Below are 23,871 nucleotides of genomic sequence, written 5' to 3'. Positions count from 1 at the left end.
CTGGCATAAAAACAGCTCTCAAAGGCAGAGGGCTCTTTCGTCACTCAAATTCAATTACAACCGCCAAGAGTACGACTGATTGGCAATTGATTCTTTACAATACACAGTACTGGAACATGATTTTCAAATATTGGAAAAGGCTCTTTCAAGTAATCCAGTGTTAGGGTTCTCCACTTGCAAAAAAAAAACCGTTATCACAATCCTATTTCTAATCTGTTTAATTTTGCACACACTGTCTCAATTTTTATTTAATTTTTTTTGCAAAAAATGCCTCAAAGACGAGCACTTGGAATTCTGGAGGAGAAACTTGTCGGAAGTTGGAATGCCTTAAAACACACATCAAAAGTTAAGAGCTGGAGAATACAAATGACCCACAGGATCTAATTAGGGCATCCATCAGAAATTGTTTTTCTTTAATTTAAGTGTCACCATTTTTTAACCCCTCCTTAACCTCTTGGTTTCAATTCCCAGGTGGAACAAACGACAGTGTAATTATCCACATCATTAGAAAACTTCGGAAGTTCTACTGTATGTTCAGGAAATCTCCATCCTGCCATCTTGCCAAACTAAAAATGCAAACGTTTTAGAAATGCAAGATACTGTGTTTTAAAAGACTCTAGGTTATTATAAAATTCTAAAACTCTGGATGGCATTTAAAAATCCCCTGGACCATAAGGAGAGTCCCCTCCTTGTAGGAGTCAATGTCATTTTGACTCCCTGACCCCAGGTCTAGAGCACTTCCACAGCATCACCCTGAACAAATCTAACTTATGACCATATGTTCTGGAAGCAAGCTACACTGTAAATTACACAATGCAGAAGGTAGCACTGGTGCCACAGTCATTCTTGAGATAAGCATTGGAAAGCTAACATAAAATATGAATCCAGTTACAAAATTACTAAGGTAATTAAAATAAAAAACTTCAGTGAGTGGCTTGCAACGAATAAGGACCCTAAAACCAATATCGTTTACAAAGTACAGAAGTCCATGAACTAATAATCTATTTCAATAAGAAATACAAAAAGTGACATTCAAAAGCCTAGCTGGAAGCACGCAATGTTAAGCTAACCTTACGTACACTTTAGAGTTTGGTTGAAAAGGTTAAAAAGATGGTAAAATAAGGCTTTAACGAAAACGCATAAATTCTTTGTACCTAAATAAAAGATTTTTCCTGAAATCACTACTAAAGCTTTAATGTGATCTGTAAAAGAAGATAAATAACAGCAGAAATTAGAATGCAAACGAAGAGTTTCACCAATCAATTCTGCTTCAAGGTTCGACCACGCGGGACTAAACAGACTGCGTATGTTTCAGTTCAACACCTTGGCCTAGTGAAAATGTTCCCTCTTATGTGTGTATGCGCTCAATGGACTGCAAAATCAACACGATTATCGGAAAATCGCTTTTTGGCCCCCCTTCCCTGTAAACAATGTGCCTTGTTTTCATTCTTCCAGATTGTTTAGACAGATTAGGAGAGCCCCTTCGTTTTTAGAAGTCAGGGTCATTTTGACTCCCTGACCCTTCGCCTAAAGGTCAAAGAAAAAAGGTTGTGAGTGTCAGATGCAATTTAGTGCACTATAGTATAGGGCAGATCCCCAAGGACAAGTTAAAAACCAGAAATTCACGGCTCAATCAAGAACTCATAAAGATAAGTGCCACAGATACCTCAAGGGTATGATGGGAAAGAGAGCGGTCGGACATCTCAAGTGTCTCCTTACTATGAAAGCTTAAAAAAAAATTACAGTGAAATTTGGATTGACAAATTTCAAGTAGAGACAACTGGCTAAAACGAACTTCACACTGCACCGAGGGACTGATTTTCTTTTGCCTCCTGAATCCAGTGTACGAAAAAGACAGATTGGCAGTGTAAAAAGAAATATAATCCAATTCATGGTTTACTAGATCTCTTCGGTACTACTTCAGTGATAGTAGGCGCATTCCTATGATAACCCACATTCTTTCACTCTAAACCAGTGATCCTCAGTCCTGGTCCTGGACAGGCACACAATCAATCAGGTTATTAATTTGTCTTAATTACAACTGCCTTTTCATGTAGTCATTGAGGAATTTGAGCTCCTAATGAATCTTCAGGGCTTTAACTTGCTTGGACGAGGAGCGAGGGGGATCACAGCCTTTACAGCACTCAGACAATATAGCCACCCTAAGTAACAACAAGCACTACTTAATTCCTAGACTTTTCTTCCTGATTAACCATATTATTTTAAAAGTAAGGAAGTTAAAGTGGCAACCATTTTCTGTGATAAAGGGATCAAAGTATATTTAGACCTAGAGCTGTCCTTATATTGGCGATACACCTACTGCAAAATCTGCATATCTAAGATAGTTCATTGCATTAAATAAACCTTCAGGCATGTACTGGCTTGTTTAGGTATCTGAGATACTAATCGATCAACTAATCGATAAATGTGTGTTAGCGTGGTTTTTCACTTCTCAATGAGAGAAAAACAGTCCTGTTTTAAGACACTGTTTGCTAATCCTTCCTGAAAAGCCACTTTGCAAGCTTCATGTAAAAACCTCATCCCATATCTAATTGTTTACATAGACAAAAATAAAAGGTGGAAAGCCTTTTACAGTCCACACTTGTCCAACCAAGCCTACTTCTAGGTCTTTAATCCCGTTCAACTCGACTGAATAGCTAAGAGCTCGGGAGGAGAGAGGTTAACCCACAGGAATAAGTGAACGTCCTCTTTTAATGATCCTGCCCAACGCTCATTACATTAGCTGGACAGCCATAAATTGCTCACACTGGGCCATTTGGTGGGACACATGAATGGCTAACTTTGACGTGGAGCCCATAAAGGAGCATCTGTGGATGAACAGGAGCTGTGGATCTGTCAGGTGGATTTTAGTGGCTTTTAATTAATTTGATCTAAAAATCTTCTGCAATATTTAACGTATATTCATACAGTACAAAAGTTAATGTTTAAAACATAATAAAGTCATCTAACATGATGTTCATTTCAATACTATACAATTAACAAAAGCAATATAATAGCCTGCAATGTTTGTCTGAGCTCTAAAAGTTCTTTTTTTCCCCCTGTGATCTCCAGAACATTAGAGAGCAATTACCCACTTGTAACATTTCTTGATTAACGTTTCTTAATCTACATGAAAACACATGCTAAACCGACAATATTGATGGCATCAATACAAAGTGCATTACCCTTAATTCAAACAAATCATCATTTCTTCCAACCCTTGCAAAAATAACTGGGTGCCTTCTGTGCACGCTGTCAGTGAAGGTGAACCTGTCTTATTAGCAATCAATAGCACATCCCCTTTCCTTAAAAGGCTTTGCCTCTGGTTGTAAATGGACTCAAGTGATAACATTTTCCTTGAAGCAGAGAAGAGTAGTGGTGAAAGAGCACTGCAGTGCTGGATCAATACTCCCTTAATCACCTGGCACAGGGGGGACCCTGTACAACTGCCATTCTAAGCAAAGAAAATTCAATCGGACTCCAGTCATGTGGTTTACACCCTCCAAGCACAAATCCCTGCAGAACACATCAGGCTTTGCCTTCTTTAACTGCTAACTACATTTGTCACTCATGGTGCACTGTAAAACCAGCTCTGGCATGACAAATTGGTTGCATGGCATGCTCTTGGAGTGTTAACTGTCCACCTTTACTGGTCCACCACTAGAAGGCTTCGGTGAGGTTGCAGGCTAACCGGACTTCCGTGCTATTTACTACACAAAAGCCCTAGCCACCATTTAGGGCAAAAAAACAAAACTAAAAATAAAGATAAAAAGGCTCTCCATTGCTTCTAACCTTTCTTATAGTCTCACACCACTATGGACAGATGACAAAGGGTTGTGGCAACAGCACAGAGGATGATGGGATGTGACGTACTATTGAGATTCACGCCATCCGCCTTCGGAATAAAGCCCGATCCATCATTCAGATCCCAACCATCCCGGCCACAAACTGTTCTCCTCCCCCCTGCGCTCTGGCAAGTGGAAGTGCACTATTAAAGCACGGACCACTAGACTTGAGAACAGCTTCTTATCTACTGCAGTACACATCCTTAATAGCAAACTGCATAGCCTCAGACTCAATGCCTGTCTGCACTATGCACTTTTTGCATGTTGTACCAAGTTTTTGTTTCAGTACTACATGTTTATTCTTCTGTTTTTATTATCTGTTAAATTTAATGTACGGTGCTGTGCTGCGTCATCTGCTGTACCGTGTATGTCCGGAGAGATTAGCACAAACAAACATTCCAATGTACATGTGGCAACCAACTCCTCTACTTCTACTTTACTTCTACACACGAAATTAACCGGGCACCCTTGCAGTTAAACTGCAGAGCAGATGCTCAAGGCTGGAGGGCCTTAAGTGATCTATTCTCTCCTTCCTTGAGTGTGTAGTCCCTCTAGGGGTGAAGATTTGCGAACGCGATATCTACTTCGGAGGCAAGAATGATTTCTTCATTTGCCTTTGTAACGGAAGAAACTTGAAATCATTAGCATACACCTCGGCTTCCACTGTCAGCAGTTACTAGAACGAAACAAAAAAGTCTCCCTGTGTTAGGTGCTGGCTGAAAACAAAAAAACCCCAACCACAAGTTCCTTAGTCACTGTCAATAAAACCGAGACGGACGTCTTCATCACCTTTTTTTTCTATATATACACCACACTTTGGTGATTTGGCTTCCGTCAACTTCACAGCACAGAAACCGCCCTAGTCAAAGTCACCAACGATCTCCTAATAGCTTCTGATTCTGGTTCTCTTTCCATACTCATCCTTCTTGATCTCAGTGCTGCCTTTGACACTGTTGACCATAACATCTTGCTTTCTCGTCTCGAGACTGTGTTTGGAGTCTCTGACACTGCCCTCAAATGGTTTAAGTCTTACCTCACTGATCGCTGTCACTTTGTCTCTCTCAATGGGTACAGGTCTGAAATTGGTCTTGTCAAGTCTGGTGTCCCTCAGGGCTCAATACTGGGCCCCTTGCTCTTCAGCATTTACATGTTCCCACTTGGTCAGCTTTTAAGATCACATGGCCTCAGCTTTCATTTTTACGCTGACGATACTCAAATATACATCCATACCAAACCCGACACTGATGTGGCTGTCTCTATTCTATCTAATTGCATCTCTGACATAAAAATTTGGATGACTCAAAACTTCCTTCATCTTAACTGTGACAAGACTGAAGTCATGCTTATTGGTACCCCCCATCAACTTCGCAAAGCCAGTCCTGTAACCCTGTCTGTAGATGGCTCTGTACTTGAGCTCCAATCAAAATTGAAAAACCTTGGGGTTATATTCGATTCTGGCTTAACATTCGACCCACATGTACAGCATACTGTCAAAACATCTTTTTTTCACCTTAGAAATATCGCAAGACTACGCCCTATGCTATCATTAACTGTGGCTGAAAAGCTGATCAACATATTTGTATTCTCTCGAATTGACTACTGCAATGCTCTGCTCCCTGGGGTATCTAAATCTACTCTGAACAAGCTGCAGTATGTCCAAAATTCAGCAGCCAGAATCCTGACCAGATCTAGTGCAAGTGTTCACATTACTCCTATCCTGGAGTCCTTGCACTGGCTTCCGGTCAAATTCCGCGTAGACTTTAAAATCCTCATGCTCACCTACAAGGCTTTACATGGCTTGGCACCTCAATACCTGTCTGAACTTTTATCGCCCTACTCCCCACCTCGCAACCTCCGCTCTTCAAATTCTGCCCTCCTTACTGTCCCCCAAGCCCGTCTACATTGTATGGGCGACAGGGCCTTCTCCTGCTATGCCCCCAAGCTCTGGAACTCCTTGCCCAAGGATATTAGAGAGTCACCTTCTCTAAACTCCTTCAAATCCAGACTCAAAACCCTCCTTTTCAGAAAAGCCTTTACTTAACTGGTTCCATTCTTCACCCCTCTGCTCTTCTTAATACCATCTTCCACGGTCTCCTCTATTGTTATTGTTGTATTGCTGTAATTATAATTGTGTCCTGTCTTGTGAAATTTTTCTTATTTATTGTTGTAGTCTTCTTATTTATTGTTATTGTCATCCTGTAAAGCGCTTTGAGAAGCCACCTTTAAAGGCGCTATATAAAATAAAGTTTATTATTATTATTATTATTATTTTTAAATGTACTGAAGAACAAAACCCCTCAGGGAACCGGAATGATTCGTTCTCCTCAGAAAGATATTCACCAGATATCGCCACTGATCTGATGACAAAATTAAGGGGAAAAATTTGATTCAACAAATGCCTTCTTGTCTCCGGTTGGCTGGACTATGGGCATCCACGCAGAGAAGAGACACCTATAATCCACTTAATAAAGAAACCAGTACTTGAGACAGTCTGGGGAGTTGGGTCAGCCCCAGCCAGGGGTCTCCACAGCTCCACAGACTGACAGTCAATCTGGGCTCAGTCACGCCTGAGGAAACAGGTCCTGCTGTCTCAAAATGAAATTAAAAAGACAGGAAAACAGGTTTGGAGTCCCTGAGCTATTATCCATCATGATTTCAGTTTCCCTCCTCCCAGCGAAGGCCCAGAAACCAAGAGCCACATGAAAGAACAACCAAATCCAAATGACTTCTACTTAAGATGGATGTACCGTGTATAATCAGATTAGGGTCTCTTTTTTTTTTTAACAGAGCAGAAGGCGAAAAAACACAGATGGGCGTCTAGCAAAAACCAACATGACAAACAGCTTATTTACCGCCACCGCCAATTAAAAGGGAAGGTTTATTTTGGAAACCGACACTTCCAGCTTGATGTTTAAATTAAGAAATATGAACCTGAGAAAAAAAAGTGACTAAGCTCATGCAAAAGATCCCTTTTCCAAAGCAAAATAGAGAGTGAGGTCATGAAATGGTGTAAAGAAAACAAACGGAATTAAAAAAGTTCAAAAGTCCCCAAAACAATTACTCTCAGTTTCATCTTGACTGAAACATCAATGCGTGTTTCCAGTTCATACACATACTTCATCTTGGACATAGAAGAAAAATGGACAGATGTTTTCTACATCTAATACACCCATGAATAAGGAGCTCTGAAACTGTTTCCTAGTGCCTGAAAAAAAAATCTTAAGACAAATTAAAGACATATGTTCAAAGACACGGAAAAGCTCAGGATAAAAACAGAGCCTGCAAAGGACATGGACATAAGAACATGCCTGCAAAAAATCTGTTGTTTTTTTTCCAGTTCTATTCTTTACCAAAGTTTTTGATTGTTGTTTTATTTCATACTTTGTCTCATGGTTTTATTATACTTTCTAAACTTCAACACAGCTACATGTCAAATAGCGCAGATCTGAAACCTATATAGAAATTGCTCAAAAACATGTATACAGTATGCTCCCTGCTGAAAAAAAGCCATTAGACACCTGGCCCTTAATTCACTTTGTACAGGCCATGTCCATTTCCCTACTACAGCAGCAGATCATTGTTAATCAAATCTGGTTTACAGCATAATGAATTAAGTAACCCCTATGTAGCCAATTTCAATTTCTTAAACTTAATGACAAAAGAAGATGCTTAATAAAAGGGAACAGGACAAAAAAATCTTTATCATGCAAAATGCACTTCTCTGATTAATATTTCATGCATAACAGAGTGCTTAGCCACTGCTTCATTTCCTCCTGTATCACTGACAGCTATGCTCAAAATGTCTTAGCTCTTAAAGAAGCAAATGTGAGAAAGTACTTGTTTGCCCACTGGTCAAATCCCATCTTGTCCTCCTTGAATTCTGGGTCACTAATTAGATTCATATCAGTAGCACCCCCCAATGAACAGGTCTGGTCAATTTGCTACAAAGCTGTATTTTACTGAATTACTGTACTGTACTACACCCTATTTTTCAATGTCTCACACCCATTAAGTTCAATTACGTTCAACCCACTTTGTAATTCTTCAAGTGTTTTGTTCCATGCCTATTTAATTCCATGGACATTGTTTTCTAGTTTAAAATACTTTTTAATCTGGGTACATTTGTATGTTGGACCAGTTATATGCTGTACTGCCCAATCTCGGGCCTTTACATTTTTGAGTCTTTTCTTTAATGATCAACACAATGTTTGCCAGTGTCTTTTTCTTTATAGAACAGCGTGGTGTCACCAAGATTTGGGGTCATATACTTTTATTTTATGCATTCCCCATTTATTGGAAGTGACAATACTTCAAAGCACAAGTATGCACAAGATCAAGGCACTTGATTTATTGCTCAGTGCAAAATTTAACAGAACACATTACTACAGTACATAAAGGGCCAGTCACAAAACTGGAAAGTTGTTCCGACCAGAGTAATATTGAACCAGTTATTTCGTTTTCAGCTGATAAGGCCGATTTGTACAATGATTATGCACATCAGCTTCAAACACAAAAATAAACATTTGTCATGTTTTAGACGCTGTCATGTGAAGGTTTTGTCATTTGCACATCGTTAAACATACACACTGAAAGTACGTCAAAAGTTACTACTGTACATGACGCTTCCCTGTAATGTCTTTTTTTTAATTATGCTGAATGCTCACTCGGACCAACATGGTCTCCCGATATTTCAGTGGATTATGGGTTCATTTTAAATGTATCCTTTGATTCAAATGATTTCACAGAGGTTCCATCTACCTGCTTTGTATGTTGAATACAAGAAAGGGGCTAATGAGATCTCACTGGCAGTGGTTGAACTGAATCATTCTCGGCAAGCTTTTGATTATTTATAAGAAACACAAGAAATGCTCCAGGGCATGAATTTGGGTTTCCATGCTGCAAGATGCTAATTTAAAGAGCTATCAATCAGCAATTTGAAACTGACAGAAGACCTGAAAAGCTGGGGGATGATGGAGTGGTCCCCTTAATGTTGCACACTTTTAATTTAAGATATCTAATCATCTCTCGATGGTCTACCAAGCAGTATTTGAGATTTAAGCACCTATAGATGCAAGCTTTGGCAGAGTGGGGGAAACAAAACTAAATGTTGCAGGATTTTAGTATTGTATATTAAATAAAATCATAGAATGACCATCAGAAATGCATATGCAGAACAAAAAATAAAACTACACAATCTGCTTGGTGCAGAGTCTTGTGGATAATCAAGATAAAGCCCCCTTGAATTGCGCTCAGCTCTTTTTAGCAAATACTGATATATATATATACTGTATATCCACATTGATATGTAACATTACTTGGGCTACTCAAGTCATGAAAGCATTTTTTCTTGTCTAATGGCAGGGCCATGTGGTTTCATTCTCTAACCAAAAAGTCAGTAACAATGGGTCTGTTTTAGAACTCATCTCAATCCTTTTATTCTTTTATCTGAAGCTACTCTCCATCATCTGTGCTGGGTAATGGTATTTCTGAACTGTCCTTCACTTTGTTTCCTGACGTTGCTGGTACTGCTTTATTTAGCTTCCATTCGTCATGCTTTGGGACTCTTGGCGTTCTTAGTCTCGATTGGACCTGCCAGTCCAAAGGGCACCACGCCACGACCTAAAAATAAATCACATTTAAAAACGACTTCTTCTGTGTAGTACAGTAACAGCAGCTCTAGCAGCAAGAACAGCAGTAGCTGTACCCACACTCGTTTTCTACTAATACAAGAAGGAAGAGCATTTCCATATTCACTCCAGATCGGACCATCAGTCCAGAGATTATTCTGGTTTCCATAGCTTTACGCCAATAGGTAACAGATGACTCCCACCCATGAGTGGACACCAGTCCCTTTCAGGGCCTGCTCCCAGCAAAAGCTGGTCCTCATTCGTAAAACTGGGTGGATTCCAGCAATTTGGGTAAAGCAGCTCAGTCAAGGTACACCAAGGCACAAATGAAGCATCTGCAGATGGGATTGAACCCACAACCTGCCCATCGTGATTCCAGAGACTGACCCACAAAGCTATAATGCTCCCAACTAGTAGAAATAGTCCAATAAACTAGTTCCCTAGGGCAGCAGTATGAAATTCTCCCTGGCTGTCAGGGTGAATCTAGAGAAAGTTCTCTAGCCGGGAAGCAATATACAAGACTCAATCCTGCTGCATTCCTGGCTGTGCAGCACATTCTGAAATGTCATCATGTGGCTCAATTACATATTTGAGATCCGTTCTGAAAGAGAACAGTTAAGAACACCTACCGCTTGATCTAAGCGAAAATGAAATTTTAGATTATCCTGACACAAGGTGAGATCAATTCATCCTAAACTTTGTTATGCCACAGCCTTCACTTTCTCTTACTGCATTTCAAGATAGATCGCTCTTTCTCGCCTTAGGAGAAAGACAAGACACAGTGGAAACCAACACCGCATCAGCCTTTAGAGGAGTCGCGATGACGTCAGCTTCTGAGAAAAGTGTGTTTATGTTTTTTTTTTTTTAGACTTTTACGACGGAGACAATTAAAACCAGTTGTGGTGCTGTACAGCTACTACTTAGGAAGATGCTGAGCTCATTCTGGTTCGGTAAAGATTCAGTCATTCAACCACAATACTGGCAAAAATGACAGTTGCATCAGTCATTCCATACATTCATTTTGAGGAACCTGCTGAGATGTTGAGCAGACATCAAGCATCAAAGCACCAGAAAAAAAAAAAACGAATATGTGAAATGTTGCTTGTGGAATTGCTTCCAGTGAAAGCACAGTTACAGTAAAGGAAGTGGAGCAGCGAGTCTTGTAAACAGCTCCAGCAGATCACTTTCCTTTCAGATCCTTATTTACTAACAGGGCCTAGTGCTGGCTGTTTGTTGACACTGTACTGTATATCTTTTACCGTACTCATACAATATTCATGCTGTTGGCATCTTCAATAAACAGGGCACTTGGAGCTCAAGTGCAAGACAGAGCTCTGCTACTCAGAAAGAGGAAGGGAGTGTGTGTGGTTTGGAGGGATGTCGTTTTGAATTTGTGTAGCCACGTCAGTAAACAGCAAGTGACCACGAAAGCACCCATTTTACACGCAAACCTTAAAGTTAATATGAGTGGATGAAAAAAGCCCTCAGTGTAACTTCTGCTCAACCAGGGTGACTTCAGTTTGGAAAATCTGCGGTTCTAACCAAATTCAGAGAGGTTTTCTAAGGTTATTAAATGTTGTCCTCGCAGGTTTCCTGAACCAATACGCAGGGTGATGTTTGATATTTTCCACCGTGACAACCTCAACTTTGTATAGTCTTTAACATGAAATGCAAAGACAGGTGGGCCTTTCTCGAGATGATTAAAATATAGCAAAAAGAAAGGGCAGGATAAGGTGTCACACTCAGTTTCAAGGGGCCTACAGGCTCGTCTAGTTTTCACTACAGCTTAAGCTCACCATTTAATATTGATCTACTGGAACTGTTGACCAGTACAGTTCTATTCCAAAGCCAGTTAAAGTCACATCTGATTCAAGGTCCAATCACTATGAATATTTTTCAAGTACTCTGATTTGATTGAGCAAATAAATGGAAAAAAAAGTGCCAAAAAACTGCAACCCTGCAAACTGCAAACAGGGCTCAACAGCATTTTCTACACAATAGCAAGGCAATAAAAAAGATGAGCACGACAGCATTAAAAGAACTGATAAATGCCTTTAGCTGTACTGACATGATCAAAGAGCTCTTATTAGACTAAGACTTTGTAATGATGAAATTTCCAACCAACTGGCTAGTGATAAAACTTCATCGCATTTTCATTTAGTAAAATCCAAGGCCACAAGTATGTGGTTACCGAGTGACAGAACGTACTTGATTTGAGCGCCGAGGAATTGACTTCAATCTCTCCGCTGACCGGCTGGAAGACGGAGAGCTGGGCCGCCAGCTCGTTCTCGTAAGGGTCTGGGCTGGGTCTCCCCGAAACGCTGACATGAGGGCTCCCTGCTTCCCGCTGGGCCTCCTGCTCCTCGTACAAGGCGATCAGCTGTCAAAACACAAGAGGAGGAAGCATAAAGGAAAAATGCATACAACGATAAGAGGACTCCCTGCCCCAGTAATAACTGGCGAAACCCGATCACTCTAGTCACCACTGGCACAGTCTGCCATCAAATCACCAGGCCCTTGCAGGTAGAGAAAGGTACTAAGTACAATAAAGTACTAATTTGATTATCTCTATATGAAATGTGCCCTTACATGCAATGACACTAGGTGGCAAAACAAACACAGGGTACAGATCATGAAATTTTCTCCCCTTTTTAAATACTTCCTTCAAAATATGCCCATCCTCCAAAACAGCTAACACGTGTAGGGTAGCAGGCATTTATCAGTCCAGTGCCTTCTTCACAAGTTTGTCCCGACAATGAAAAAAATTTACAGTGTAGTGATCCCCCCCAGAGCCTCCCCTGTGATCTTTACCTTGTGAATCAGAACACCATAGAGGAGATCCAAGGAGCCCAACATAGTGTGTTCTCTCACAGCCTCTTACCGTGCATTGTCTGCAACGCTGCTCAGCACATGCCTATCATTAAAAGCAGGTCCCACACTGTATTGGTCCCTGCTTAAATAATGGAATCCATACCTATTCACTTTAATACTGACTCTGCAATTAGGCTGACAGGAGAGCAGCTGTTCTGGGGTGCTCTGTCCCTATCTGTGTGTTAGTGTTGCTGACGAAACACAAGGCCTCAATGCATACAGCACAGCCCCTATGAGAAAACAGAGCCTGCTGGCAAAGCCAGTTATTCTAACCCATGATAAAACTTGGAAACACACAGGGAGGGTTTATAAGTCAAGCAAAAAAAAAGACATTTGGTGGAAATAATACTAATGTGCTAATTGCGATTGCTCACCTAAAATAAAACTTTAGATGGGTAGTCCATTTTTAACCTTTATTTTTCCAAAATCCTGGCAGGTAGAAATGTATGCTTCCCCAATCTCTTAATATATCTTGATATATTCATCTGAAGAGGCAGCATCCTGGAGGTACCTACTGTATATCTGTCTGAGCTCAAGGTGGTGGTTCAGGATATAAAACAGGCTAATTAATCTGGTGTTGATGGCATCCCTCCTGAATTTTAAGCAACTTTCTGGCACCAATTACGTCTTCTACTTGAAATGATACAAACTGGCAAACAATTCAGTTGATTTTGGAGAGATATTAATACTGTCGTCATGTTCCTATCATTGAAAGGAAACTAATGTGCCTTTACTCAGCTGTAAACTATCATCCCATCTCTCTATTCTACCCTGATGACAAGCCCTATAAGATGGTGCCATTATACCAGCTATAAGCCTAAAATGACCATATTAGTACACCGCAATCAAGAGTTTATTAAGGGATATCTTGCACAAGACAAAGTTCATTGTCTCCTTCACAGACACTATCTTCCCCTGGGTTGTTCTTTGATTAGAAATCAAGAAGGCTCTTGACTGTCTTGAACGGGAATATCTATGGTCAGTTCTAGATCACAGGAGTTTAGGATTAGCTTTCATTGAGGTGTTAATCCTTCAGAAAACAGGCAATAAGAACATATCCAAGTTTGCTGTTTTTACACAAGCTCATAAGGGATGTCCTTCTTTTATCTTTTAGTTTGCTTTTGTATCTTGGGATCAATAGGCACTATAGATCTAGGCAGGAGGCCTCTCCATCAATCTACTGTTTCTGTTAACAATAGTCAACATGGCAAACACTCAGAGCATATGGTGGTGATAAACTGCGTATGCAAGAACGTGTCCCAGTCAATGCCCCATTAGCTATTGTTGAGAATGGCAGTGCTCTAGAAGGGTATAAAAAGAATTATTCCAGGTCTGCCTTACTACTATTCACATGTGCAAAGCAGAAAATTAGCCCACTCCCAGTGCTGCTGGTCAAACACTTCAAACACCTTGGTATTGAGATTCACTCTTCCTTACATGTCTTTCCAGCTAACAACTTAAATACAATTTTTACAAAGGTAGACGCTTGTACAGAAGGATTCAATTTCCTGATTCTTTTCAAGCTCACATTATAAAAACAAATGTTCTTCCTGACTTTTAACCTTAGTTCTATGATGCTTCTTTCTCCCCCTTTGGGGTATTGGGGTAAAACTGCATAATATACTTTCTAAATTCATATGAAAAGGGAAGCAACTGTGCATTACCTTCTCTATTCTGCAGCAAAAAAAGTCTGCAGAGGGACAAGCTCTGTCATACTAAAATTTATTTCTGTTCCTTTGTTTTGTGATCATTATCTTGTTAGTTTAAAGCCATCATTCCTACATTTAGGTGTCCAATTTTAAAAAAAGTCTGGTCTCCCGTATGTGCCATTACATTTAATTTATACCTTAGACACTCAAATCTGGTCTAGATAGACTAGATAAAGATAATTATCTTTAATGAGGATGGTCTCGTTTAGGACTTACAAGCTCAATACCAGGCTGCTCTTTCTGTAATGTGTGCCTTGGGCATCCGTTATGTGAATCTGCCTACATACACAATGAATAACCTGCTGGACTTCAAGGGCAAAACAAAGATATTGGCTCAGCCTGTCTAGGTTTCCTTTTCTATTACAGGCTTCATACAAACCTTTAGCAGCTGTCAGTATTTGGACTAGGGACTTACAGACTACGACACCACTTTGGCCAAAACATTTTGCCTCCAAAAATCCTAAACATCTCATGATCCACCAGGGGTGTTTACAGAGGGTTCTGGATCGCTCTAGGGTCTAAACAGCAGTGCCTAGTACTTTGTGTGCCCATTGAATTCTGCTCTTTCCTGTGGGGCATGGCCAGCACTTTATGATGACAAATTCCTAATGCAAGAAATTGTATATGGCTAATAAAGGGATCTGTTACACCTTATTTATTTCTAGTCCTATAAAATTTGCTATAAAATGATACAGAAGGTGCGAGGAGCCTCAAGATTCCTTTCCCAACATGTGTGGATCATGTCCTGCCTTGATATCGTTTACATGGAATTTTCTCCTGCCTAGATCTATAGTGCCAGGCCAGGGAGAGTGGAAGCTGTAGACCTGCAGCAGATAAGGTTAAGTCCTCATTATACGGGAAGCCTCTTGTAGTTGTCTGATTCTTGTTTCGGAGACCTTTGTTCTTGACACTAGAACGTGCCTGCTAAGGTGTAGGCACATTGTAGGTTTCTACATCCAGTGGAGAGGGGAGGGGTGATTAGGAGGGTATTTTGTACTGTTTATTCCCACCATCATCTCGGTTTATGAAAATGTAAAACAAACCGGTACACAGTAAATAAGAAACAGCGCCCAGAACCTTAGCCCCTTAATTAAATTATCCAGAAAGCCTAACTGGTCGGAGAACACCTGCAGAGATCCGCCTTCATCATTAAGAAATGTTAAGATTGAACATGCTTTATAGACGGCAATAAAATCTTACACGCACTTAAAGCTAATGGAAGAACTGTTTAATAAACCAGCACTTCATTAACCAAAACATCCTCCATTTTCATTTACAAATATTTAATGCTGCCTACCCCCTTTGCTTTAATTTAAAACACCCCTGATATCACAGCTCATCAATTTCGTCCCGCTGGAGTGTAATTGCAGATCTGCTCCCGCCTCCCAGCTTCAGCATTTTGTATAATAAATGTTTCATCCTTTTCTTCGCCACAACCACCCCCCCCCACCTCTAACCATGATCTATCTCAATGGACTGCGATTTATCAGGAAAGCGAAGCCTGCTTTCCTCAAACAACACAAAGGAAGTGTGCGTGGCCCGCAACAACCGCCATTAATCTCATCCACGAGAGCGACTTTCTGATCAGTAATTTATTCCAAATAGAGAGAAGCTCAAAACTGCCGGCCAAGTCTCAAGCACAAGAACGTTTGCATGAGAAACTGAAAATGATTGAAGACGCTTAAAAGTCGAAGAGCTGAGCTGGAGCAACAGTTTTTGTTTTTTTCCCCCCGTCCAGCACTTTTATGCACAAGTTTGCCTTTTCAGCAGAGCTAAGAGGACCAACTTACTGCAATTATTTAACAAACTTTGGAAAAATATCTACTAGGTTTCTACTCTGTCAAGCCCTTTGTCTCCCGTTGTGTCATTTTTACAATCCAAGCTATTCCAGCCACAATACTCTAGTGAGGCATACAGGGGAAACCATACAGTACTACTTAAATTAAAAACGTATTTTGTTGCTAAAAAGGCAGTGTGCTTGCACATGTTTGAGAAGCAGTCGTTTTGCAATGTCTTTTGCTGATTTGAGTTTCCCTGGAGTACTTTGATCATGGCACAAAACGCCAAAAAGCAAGAGAAAACAAAAGGCTGTATCCTAACCTTTCAAAAGCGTCAAAGAACTTTTTTTCACATTTGTACTGAACAATTCTTCACCTACAGCAGGTTTAGTCCTTTATGAATTACTGTTATCACGCCTCCTAATTAACATCAATAGCACAATAATCCTAATTAGGCTTGTCTGAGATCATGACTTATTTTTAGCGCAAGCATTGGTTAAGTAACAGTTCAAAACAATTATTTTTTTTTTTTAGTTGTCTACATTATAAGACTGAGTGCAGGCTAGGCCGAACAGTGCCAAGGGGCCAAATACCCAAGCAGTCAGCTGTTTCACCTTTACTGATGGGAGAGGCCTGAGCCTCTGAAAGTCTTCAGCACCCAGTGTGTGCGCATAGTATACAGTCCAAGTATGATTGAGGCACTCACATGCGTGCCAATAACCGAGACAAAACACTGGCGATTAAGGCAGAAAACATAGATGATCTATCACTTTAAGCAGCAGGCTTTGCTCTGTGAGAAAAAGAAAGAAAATTCTGAAATAGGTCCAGCTTTTTTTTAAGCAGCTACGGATGAATCAGACACAGGTAGAGTCATACCTAAAATAGCTCCAGCAATTATCAGTACTTTGTGTTAAACAACAAGGGGATAATGACACGAATGCTCGTGCTCACACTTGGCAATGGAAGCTACCAGGATACAGATCAGCCTCCAAGTACACAGACACATGGATAACTTATCATCCGAGACTACTTTATCATGAAGCTCCCCGAGCCGATAACAGATCCCGAAGCTGATTTTGCATCTTGCATGACGATGGCTATCCCAAAACTTCAGAGCAAGTATATGAGGCAACATCGACAGTGACCTGTTTCTGGACTAAACGCATCTACACATCTACTGCTACATCTGTTCTCTTTCTTTTTCTTTTTCCCCGTTTACAACCACTTTTTGGTGCAATATATGCCAGGGACCTGTGCAATGCATTTATATCTATATTTCCATCCATATCTATATTTACATCTATATTTATATTCATATGTGTGATACGATTTTTCTGTGTACTGTTCTGTTCTAGTGTGTTCTTTGTGTGTCCGGACTGTGAGTAACTCTTGTATTGTATGTATTGTACTATTATTATATAATTCGTTACACTGTGGCTGTGTTGTGTGTGTTAAGCTGCTGTTGCACTGCAATTTCCCTCACGGGATCAATAAAGTATCTATCTATCTATGAGTATGGGCTGGCCCTGGAAATCTTTTTAAGACAGTTTGCACAGGTCTGGCGAATCTTGAGATTTCTACCAAAAGGGCAATTGGTTTTCACTGTTCTCTCTTTATCCTGAGGCAGTACAAGGTACTGTTAGGTACAGTTTTCAAAGGTTGTCCCCACCGGGAAACATGTTGCCAATATCTTCATTAAAAGGCTGCTTCTAAGTTACAACGGAGAAAATTCACGATGGCACTGCATTACTAGGGATCCAGTGTTGGAAGAGTCGTCAGGTCAGAAGAAAAGCAAAAGAGGATACATGGATGTTCAATACACTTTCACCTGCTGTCTGTCCGTATAGCCCTCCTTGTACTGTCCTTCCACACTGAAATCTCTCACTTTTTCACAAATATGTTGCTAATAACTAGCGCTTTTAACAAATACTAGATGCTGCGTCTTCCAATGTCACATAAATGAGGGTGGTGCTGGTAAGATCCCCAAAGTTTAGAAGTAATTCTGAAGAACACTGAAAAAAAGTTCACTCCTTTACATTCCAATATGCATATAACTCATATAAAATGGATTGCAGGCATTTTCAAGACACAGGTGCTACATTATGCTGAGTTAAGAGAGGCATGCTTAAAATTGCCTTATCACGGAATCTTATTACAATTTACCCTTGTTTGTTCTCAGACCTAAGCCGATACAAATTTAAAAAGAAAACCAGAGTTTGGTAATCTTGTTTCCCGAACTCTCTTTGAATAAATTACAATATTTTTGCACGGTGTTCACGGGCGGAATTGCTCCGATATGCGGCGAATGCCCAAAACATTTAAATTCAAGATGAAGTGGAGCTAATCGGAATCCAAATGAACGCTGTCTGGGGGAAACTGCCACACGACGGCCTCAACAACAGGTTGGAAAGTTGCAGGGGAGCGGTGCGGATGACCCCTCTTCACAGGCAAAGCAGAAGGAATCAGATTATTGCTAAATTGCTTCTGACAAGAGAATCAGAAGCTGTCAAACACAATGACACGGCCCCCTCTTCTCACAGTGGGGAAAAAAAAAAAACCTGACCAGACTGGCAGGGTGACAAACAGCCATAAAACCCAACTGATCTGATGAATTAATTCATTTACTTATGATAAATTAGTGCCTTCCATACTATAGCTCTCATTTACAATTATGTCAAACTGCTGGCCACAAAATAAATGTAAACGGTAAATGGGGGGGAGGGAAAATACAGCACCTCCCCAAGAAAAAAATTAAATAAATCAGACAAAAGAGGAAAGGGTAGGGACGGTTTTATTTATCTGCAGATTGCTTATCAAATAAGTAATTTGCTGGTTGGGGGAACCTCATTTATGTCAAGATCTAATTTCAAAGACTTGTCATTTTTCCTAGCAAAAGGTAAAATGTGAACAATGCACCCTGAAGGCATTCACAGAAACATTCGAGATAGAAGCAAAGGCCAAACAAAGAAGCCATGGTGCTTCGTTAACGCAACTCTAGACATCGGATTAGAAATCTAATCAAAATGGATTAGATCACTCCAATATCTTGACAAGACCAAATGACAGAAGCTCTCAGTGTCCTGCCACGGACACACAGAAATATCGGCAAAGCTGGTGATCACCTGGATTAAGGAAAAAGTCTATCCCTTTATCAGGGCACAGCTATGATCTGTAGTTCCTGAGCCTGGATGAGGCACTCAGATAAGGTAAGGATGTTTATATGCATTAAAAAAGTAGCTCACAAGTCAAGGAATCCATTCTGAATCACCAGCTTGTTCACACAAGAGCTCCCTTTGTCAGACTGTTAGGGCCTCAGTCGAGCTGGAACCATTTATCGAAATACAAACGTGGAATATACTCCACAGCAGAGATTCATTTCCTACTAAAAAAAATATGATTATAGGTTGCTTCTGTGAAAAGGGACAGAAACAAAAAACCATCTACAGAAACGGTTACAAACCCCTTGCCAAACTTCGAGCAGATTCTGGGAAGCAGGAGTTGCTAACCCACATGGGATTGCATCCCCTGGAAAACCACAGAGCAAAGGACACAAGGATTTCATTGACGAGCCAAAGCACAAGCAATTTTAACTGGGTTTGAGGTGACTCTGATGGGTAAACGAAGAAGGGCAGGATGCAAGAACTTTACTCAATTATAAGTATTCTTTTTGACTTGTAAGAAGCAATACAGTGCAGATGAGGAGAATCTGATTGACCATACAAAGTTATGTCAGAATTATTTAACAAAATGATCCAACAGCACAAGTTTGTGAACTCTTAGATCCAGTAAGAGGTGGCACCTCCTTGAGCAGCAATGCTTTTCACTAGATATTTCCTGTAGATGTTTATTGGTCTCTCACATTGGCTTTTATGACTTACAGACCATTCATCCTTGCAGAATCATTTCAAATCAACGATATTTGAAGGTTTCTTTACATGAACAGTGCGTCATGACATTTTATTGGGGTTTGGGTCCAGACTTGGACTTTCTGATGTAGATCTCATTCTGATGTAGATCTGCTTGTGTGTTTAAGCTCACTGTCTTGCTGCATGATCTACTCTCTGCTCTGCTTCATCTGAGAAATGGATGCAATGACATTGTTCTCCGGAATTTGCCGACAACACTGAATTCATGGCTGTATCACCGATGGCACTCCACTCAGATCCTGAGGCAGCGAAGCCCAAAGGGTTCAGAGGCCCAAACTATGATACTCCCACCACCATGCTTGATGCTAAGGACAAGATCCATCTGCTGGAGGCAGCAGTTGGTTTTCAACACAAAGCATTTCTCATTGTAGCCAAAAACAGAAATATTTTGACTAATCTGTCCAGAGAACATTCTTTCAATAGTCTTGTGGATCATCGAGATGCTTGTGGCAAACTTCAGACGGGCAGCAATACTCTTTTGAAAGAGCGATGGTTTCTTCTTGGCTGTCCTCCAATGAAAACCATTCCCGTTCAATCTTTTCCTAATGGTTGAAGCATGAACATTGACATTAGAGAGAGGCCTGCAAACCCATAGCAGCTATTCTGGTGTTTTGTGTCTTCCGGAATGACTTTTAGACATATATTTAAGAGCAACTTGGACAGCAGATGGACAGAGCCCCAGATGTTAAGAATGGTTTTGTTACCCTCTCCAGACTAAGGAGCATGACCTACTCTTTTTCTGATGCTTAAATCACTTTCAATCGTGGCACGATGCATATCCACTATCATGGATGGTGAGCCCAAACCAAGTTTCTGGCCATTTTATAGGACAGGGGCAGCCTTAACTGTGCTTAGTAAAAAGTGATCTAAAAAAACATTGAATCAGTAAATATGAACCCAACTGGTTATTTAAGAGAAGACCGGTTTTAATTAAACCCAGGTATCATGAGTAGAAACTGTCTTTCCGATAATTATCTTAATTATCTGATATTAAGATATTATATTATAATTATAATTATTATAATTATCTTGGAGAGTTCACAAATACCTTTTTGGCACTGTAATATAGTGCAATTATTACATTTTTTCAATGTACAGGATTTTGGAAATCCTTTTATTAAAACATTGCTTGCGCTCCATTTATGGATCTTAGAAGTAACCTGTACCGAGCATATAGAGTACAGTGCCATTTCCCCATGCTTCAAGGCAATGGGCAGCCTTTTCTTTGCTGCAGCTCCAGTGTGTTTCCTATGCAGGGTGATATGGCCAGTACCTGGATGGGAGACCTCCTGGGAAAAACTAAGGTTGCTGCTGGAATAGGTGTTAGTGGGGCCAGCAGGGGGCACTCACCCTGCGGTCTCTGTGGGTCCTAATGCCCCAGTATAGTGATGGGGACACTATACTGTAAAAAAAAAAAGATGCCATCCTTTGAATGAGACGTAAAACCGAGGTCCTGACTCTGTCAGTGGATGTCAGTGGCAAACAGTTATACAGTATCTACATTGAGTTGGTATCATTTAGTGTCATATGGTAAGAACAATAAAAGTTCTATTAAAGTTCCAAGTTCTTAAGTTATAAAGTTCTAATAAAATGTTCACATTGTAAAAGCATATTTACACATGCAAAATGCAAACATCTGAAATCCATCTCCAACCTAAATCTCTGTTAACATAAAAGTGATGCTTCTCGCTTGCCCTTAAGAAAACTGGATGCTCCCGATAGGACCATCGAAATAACAGATTGAAAACACTTCTGCCCCTATGTCACCAAGGACTTTCCTTTCGATCAACATTAAAGTAACAAATTGCTTGAGGAAAATTAATCAAGTTGCCAAATTAAGTAATGTGCATGGTGACTGTCAAACTTAATCACCAGGCGCATCATCCTTTCCGTTAAGTGCATGGTGAGAAGTAATTTACACTTCGGAAGGATCTCAGTTAGCAATGTAACATTGAAATTTGATAGCTATGAGAATTATCCTGACATTTATTAACATATGGCTACAGATCTTGTATTGTAAGAACATAGTTTTAGGGTTGCTCAAAAAATCTTATAAGAAAATCAGACTTTGACTGCTGTAAGGAGTAACTGTCCAAGCTGTCAATGATATTTTATTGGCCTGTACTTAAAAGGCTTCCACCTATAATGCTGAATGGATCAGCAGGCTGATGGCTCATGTCATTGAATATTATTTACATTACCAAGACTGCACAATGCTTGTCTGTACCCGACATGTGCATGTCTAAATTAACAGTGACTTAAGACTCACGTCTCCATTCCCCATTATTCATATGCTGAATAGAATGAAACACAGGTTTTAACCAACTTCTCGCATATAATATAATAGCAGGACAGCTTGTAATATGCACTGTGACATCTTATCATACATCTGTCTAAAATAAATGCTCCTTTTCTTTAGGAGAAGAGGCAACATACGCTCCCTAGCAGAGAAAGAAAACCACATTTTTGATTTCATATCTCCTCTTTTTATAAAACGACAGCAAAAGGCAATTAGACAATAAAGCTGTGAGAATGAATGAAGAAAGGCTAAATGATTAACATGCATTGTTAATTCGTACAATGCTTTTGACTTCCAAATGACAGAATGCAAGATTTGACATCAAGTTTTTGTAGGATTTTAAATATAAGGGGGTTCCAGTCTGCAAAACTGAGCAAGCTTGTGTAACTGGCAGACTTTAGAGGCTTGTAGTTTTCCTCAGAGTGGCTGTGAACAATTTCTTAGAAGCTGTTTACTTATGTAATCCTCAGAGGATAATAAACCCATCAATGTTGATGTGCCCAGCACATGCGCATAAAAAAAACACCATCATTTTATTTATCCCCAATAAAACTGCCATAGCGTCATCAAAGGCAGTGAGGAGAAACATTAAACCAAGCCCGTAACAGACAAAAGACATGGAAAAACATTACTTTAGCGTGCAGAAAAAAAAAAACAGCTAATGTACGGTCGATCGGCGACAACCACTCCAGAGTGCTGCCAGGAATAGCAGATTAGACACAGAAAGTTCAGCATACTGACGAGTTTTAGAGCAAGGTCTGGCATTATATGAATTACCTTTCCTTCAGCTGTGGCAAGAGCCTCTGTTTATTGCAAAGGAATTACATATGGAGAGAGGCTGTGTATTTATAATGTCTACTCTCAAGATGCCAGCACCAAAAAATATCAATATATTCTGTGTTATTATGATCTCCATACTAATAAGATCGATCACCCCTGATAAATTGCCCTATTGAACAATATAATGCTAAGCAAACAAAGGCAGAGAAACTACCAGTGTTACAACTGGCATACTGTCGTTTCCTGCTTTATTTTCAAGCAGATAAAAGTTTAAACAATAGGCACGAGGCACGTGATTAGAATGGCGGTTCAGAAAAAGGTCCAATGACTCTCCAGGCAGCTGGAATTTTCTGGCACTGAACATATTTTAATGCAATTGCACTGTAGCGTACTGATTGCAAAAAAACAGACCCCAGAATCCAAAGGTGGAAAGCACTCATGGGAAAATAATAGTGCTGCTTATGATAAACACCAGTGCCTCTCGCCCCTGGCAGATTAGTTTTACACCTATATGCAAAGTTACCATTAACAAGAAAAGTTAACAATCTAACACATACAGCACCACACAGAGTGCTACTGTTTTAATTACCAAGGATCACTATTAAAGGGATGGTAGGCAGCACGAGGAAAGTACAATGTGTTTTTAACATCCGTGTTCATGACTAACAACCGTAAACTGTGAGACCTTTCTCCTGATCGCAGTACATCGGTCCTTTTTTCCATTATTAGGAGTCAAAATGGAAAATTCAGAGGAGCTCTGTATGGCTTGGATTATTATTGTTGCAAGACTTTATAGCCATTAAGTCCCATGCTGTTATGGTTCACCAGATGAATGGTTATGAATGAGAGAAGGCCACTCATTACATCGATCTTGAGTAATTGTCCTGAGGATCTCATCCAGCACTTTCGTGAAAGAATCCAAAGTATACACTTCAGTGTTTTGGTAACTTGTCCCCGACTCTCACAACCCTTTCTGCAAAAATACCATTTTAAATGGAAAAATATTGTTGTGCAGGTTCACAGTGATGCTTTCTCC

The 23,871-nt window shown here is 40.1% G+C and overlaps 1 protein-coding gene across 7 annotated transcripts in view; it reads right to left on the bottom strand.

The window, feature by feature from the left end:
- LOC148648748 (partitioning defective 3 homolog B-like) overlaps positions 1-23,871 on the bottom strand; it is a 319,671-nt gene that overhangs the window by 229,037 nt on the left and 66,763 nt on the right. For all 7 annotated transcript variants that reach the window (XM_088606610.1, XM_088606611.1, XM_088606608.1 and 4 more), the window contains exon 3: positions 11,681-11,852. In XM_088606610.1, coding sequence (XP_088462736.1) covers positions 11,681-11,852 — 172 coding nt within the window. The remainder of the gene's footprint in view (positions 1-11,680; positions 11,853-23,871) is intronic.

The sequence above is a fragment of the Lepisosteus platostomus genome, chromosome 14 (genome assembly GCF_059453375.1).
Source record: "Lepisosteus platostomus isolate fLepPlt1 chromosome 14, fLepPlt1.hap1, whole genome shotgun sequence".
In the NCBI taxonomy this organism is placed as follows: domain Eukaryota; kingdom Metazoa; phylum Chordata; class Actinopteri; order Semionotiformes; family Lepisosteidae; genus Lepisosteus; species Lepisosteus platostomus.
This window is presented reverse-complemented; position numbering and strand designations above follow the sequence as displayed.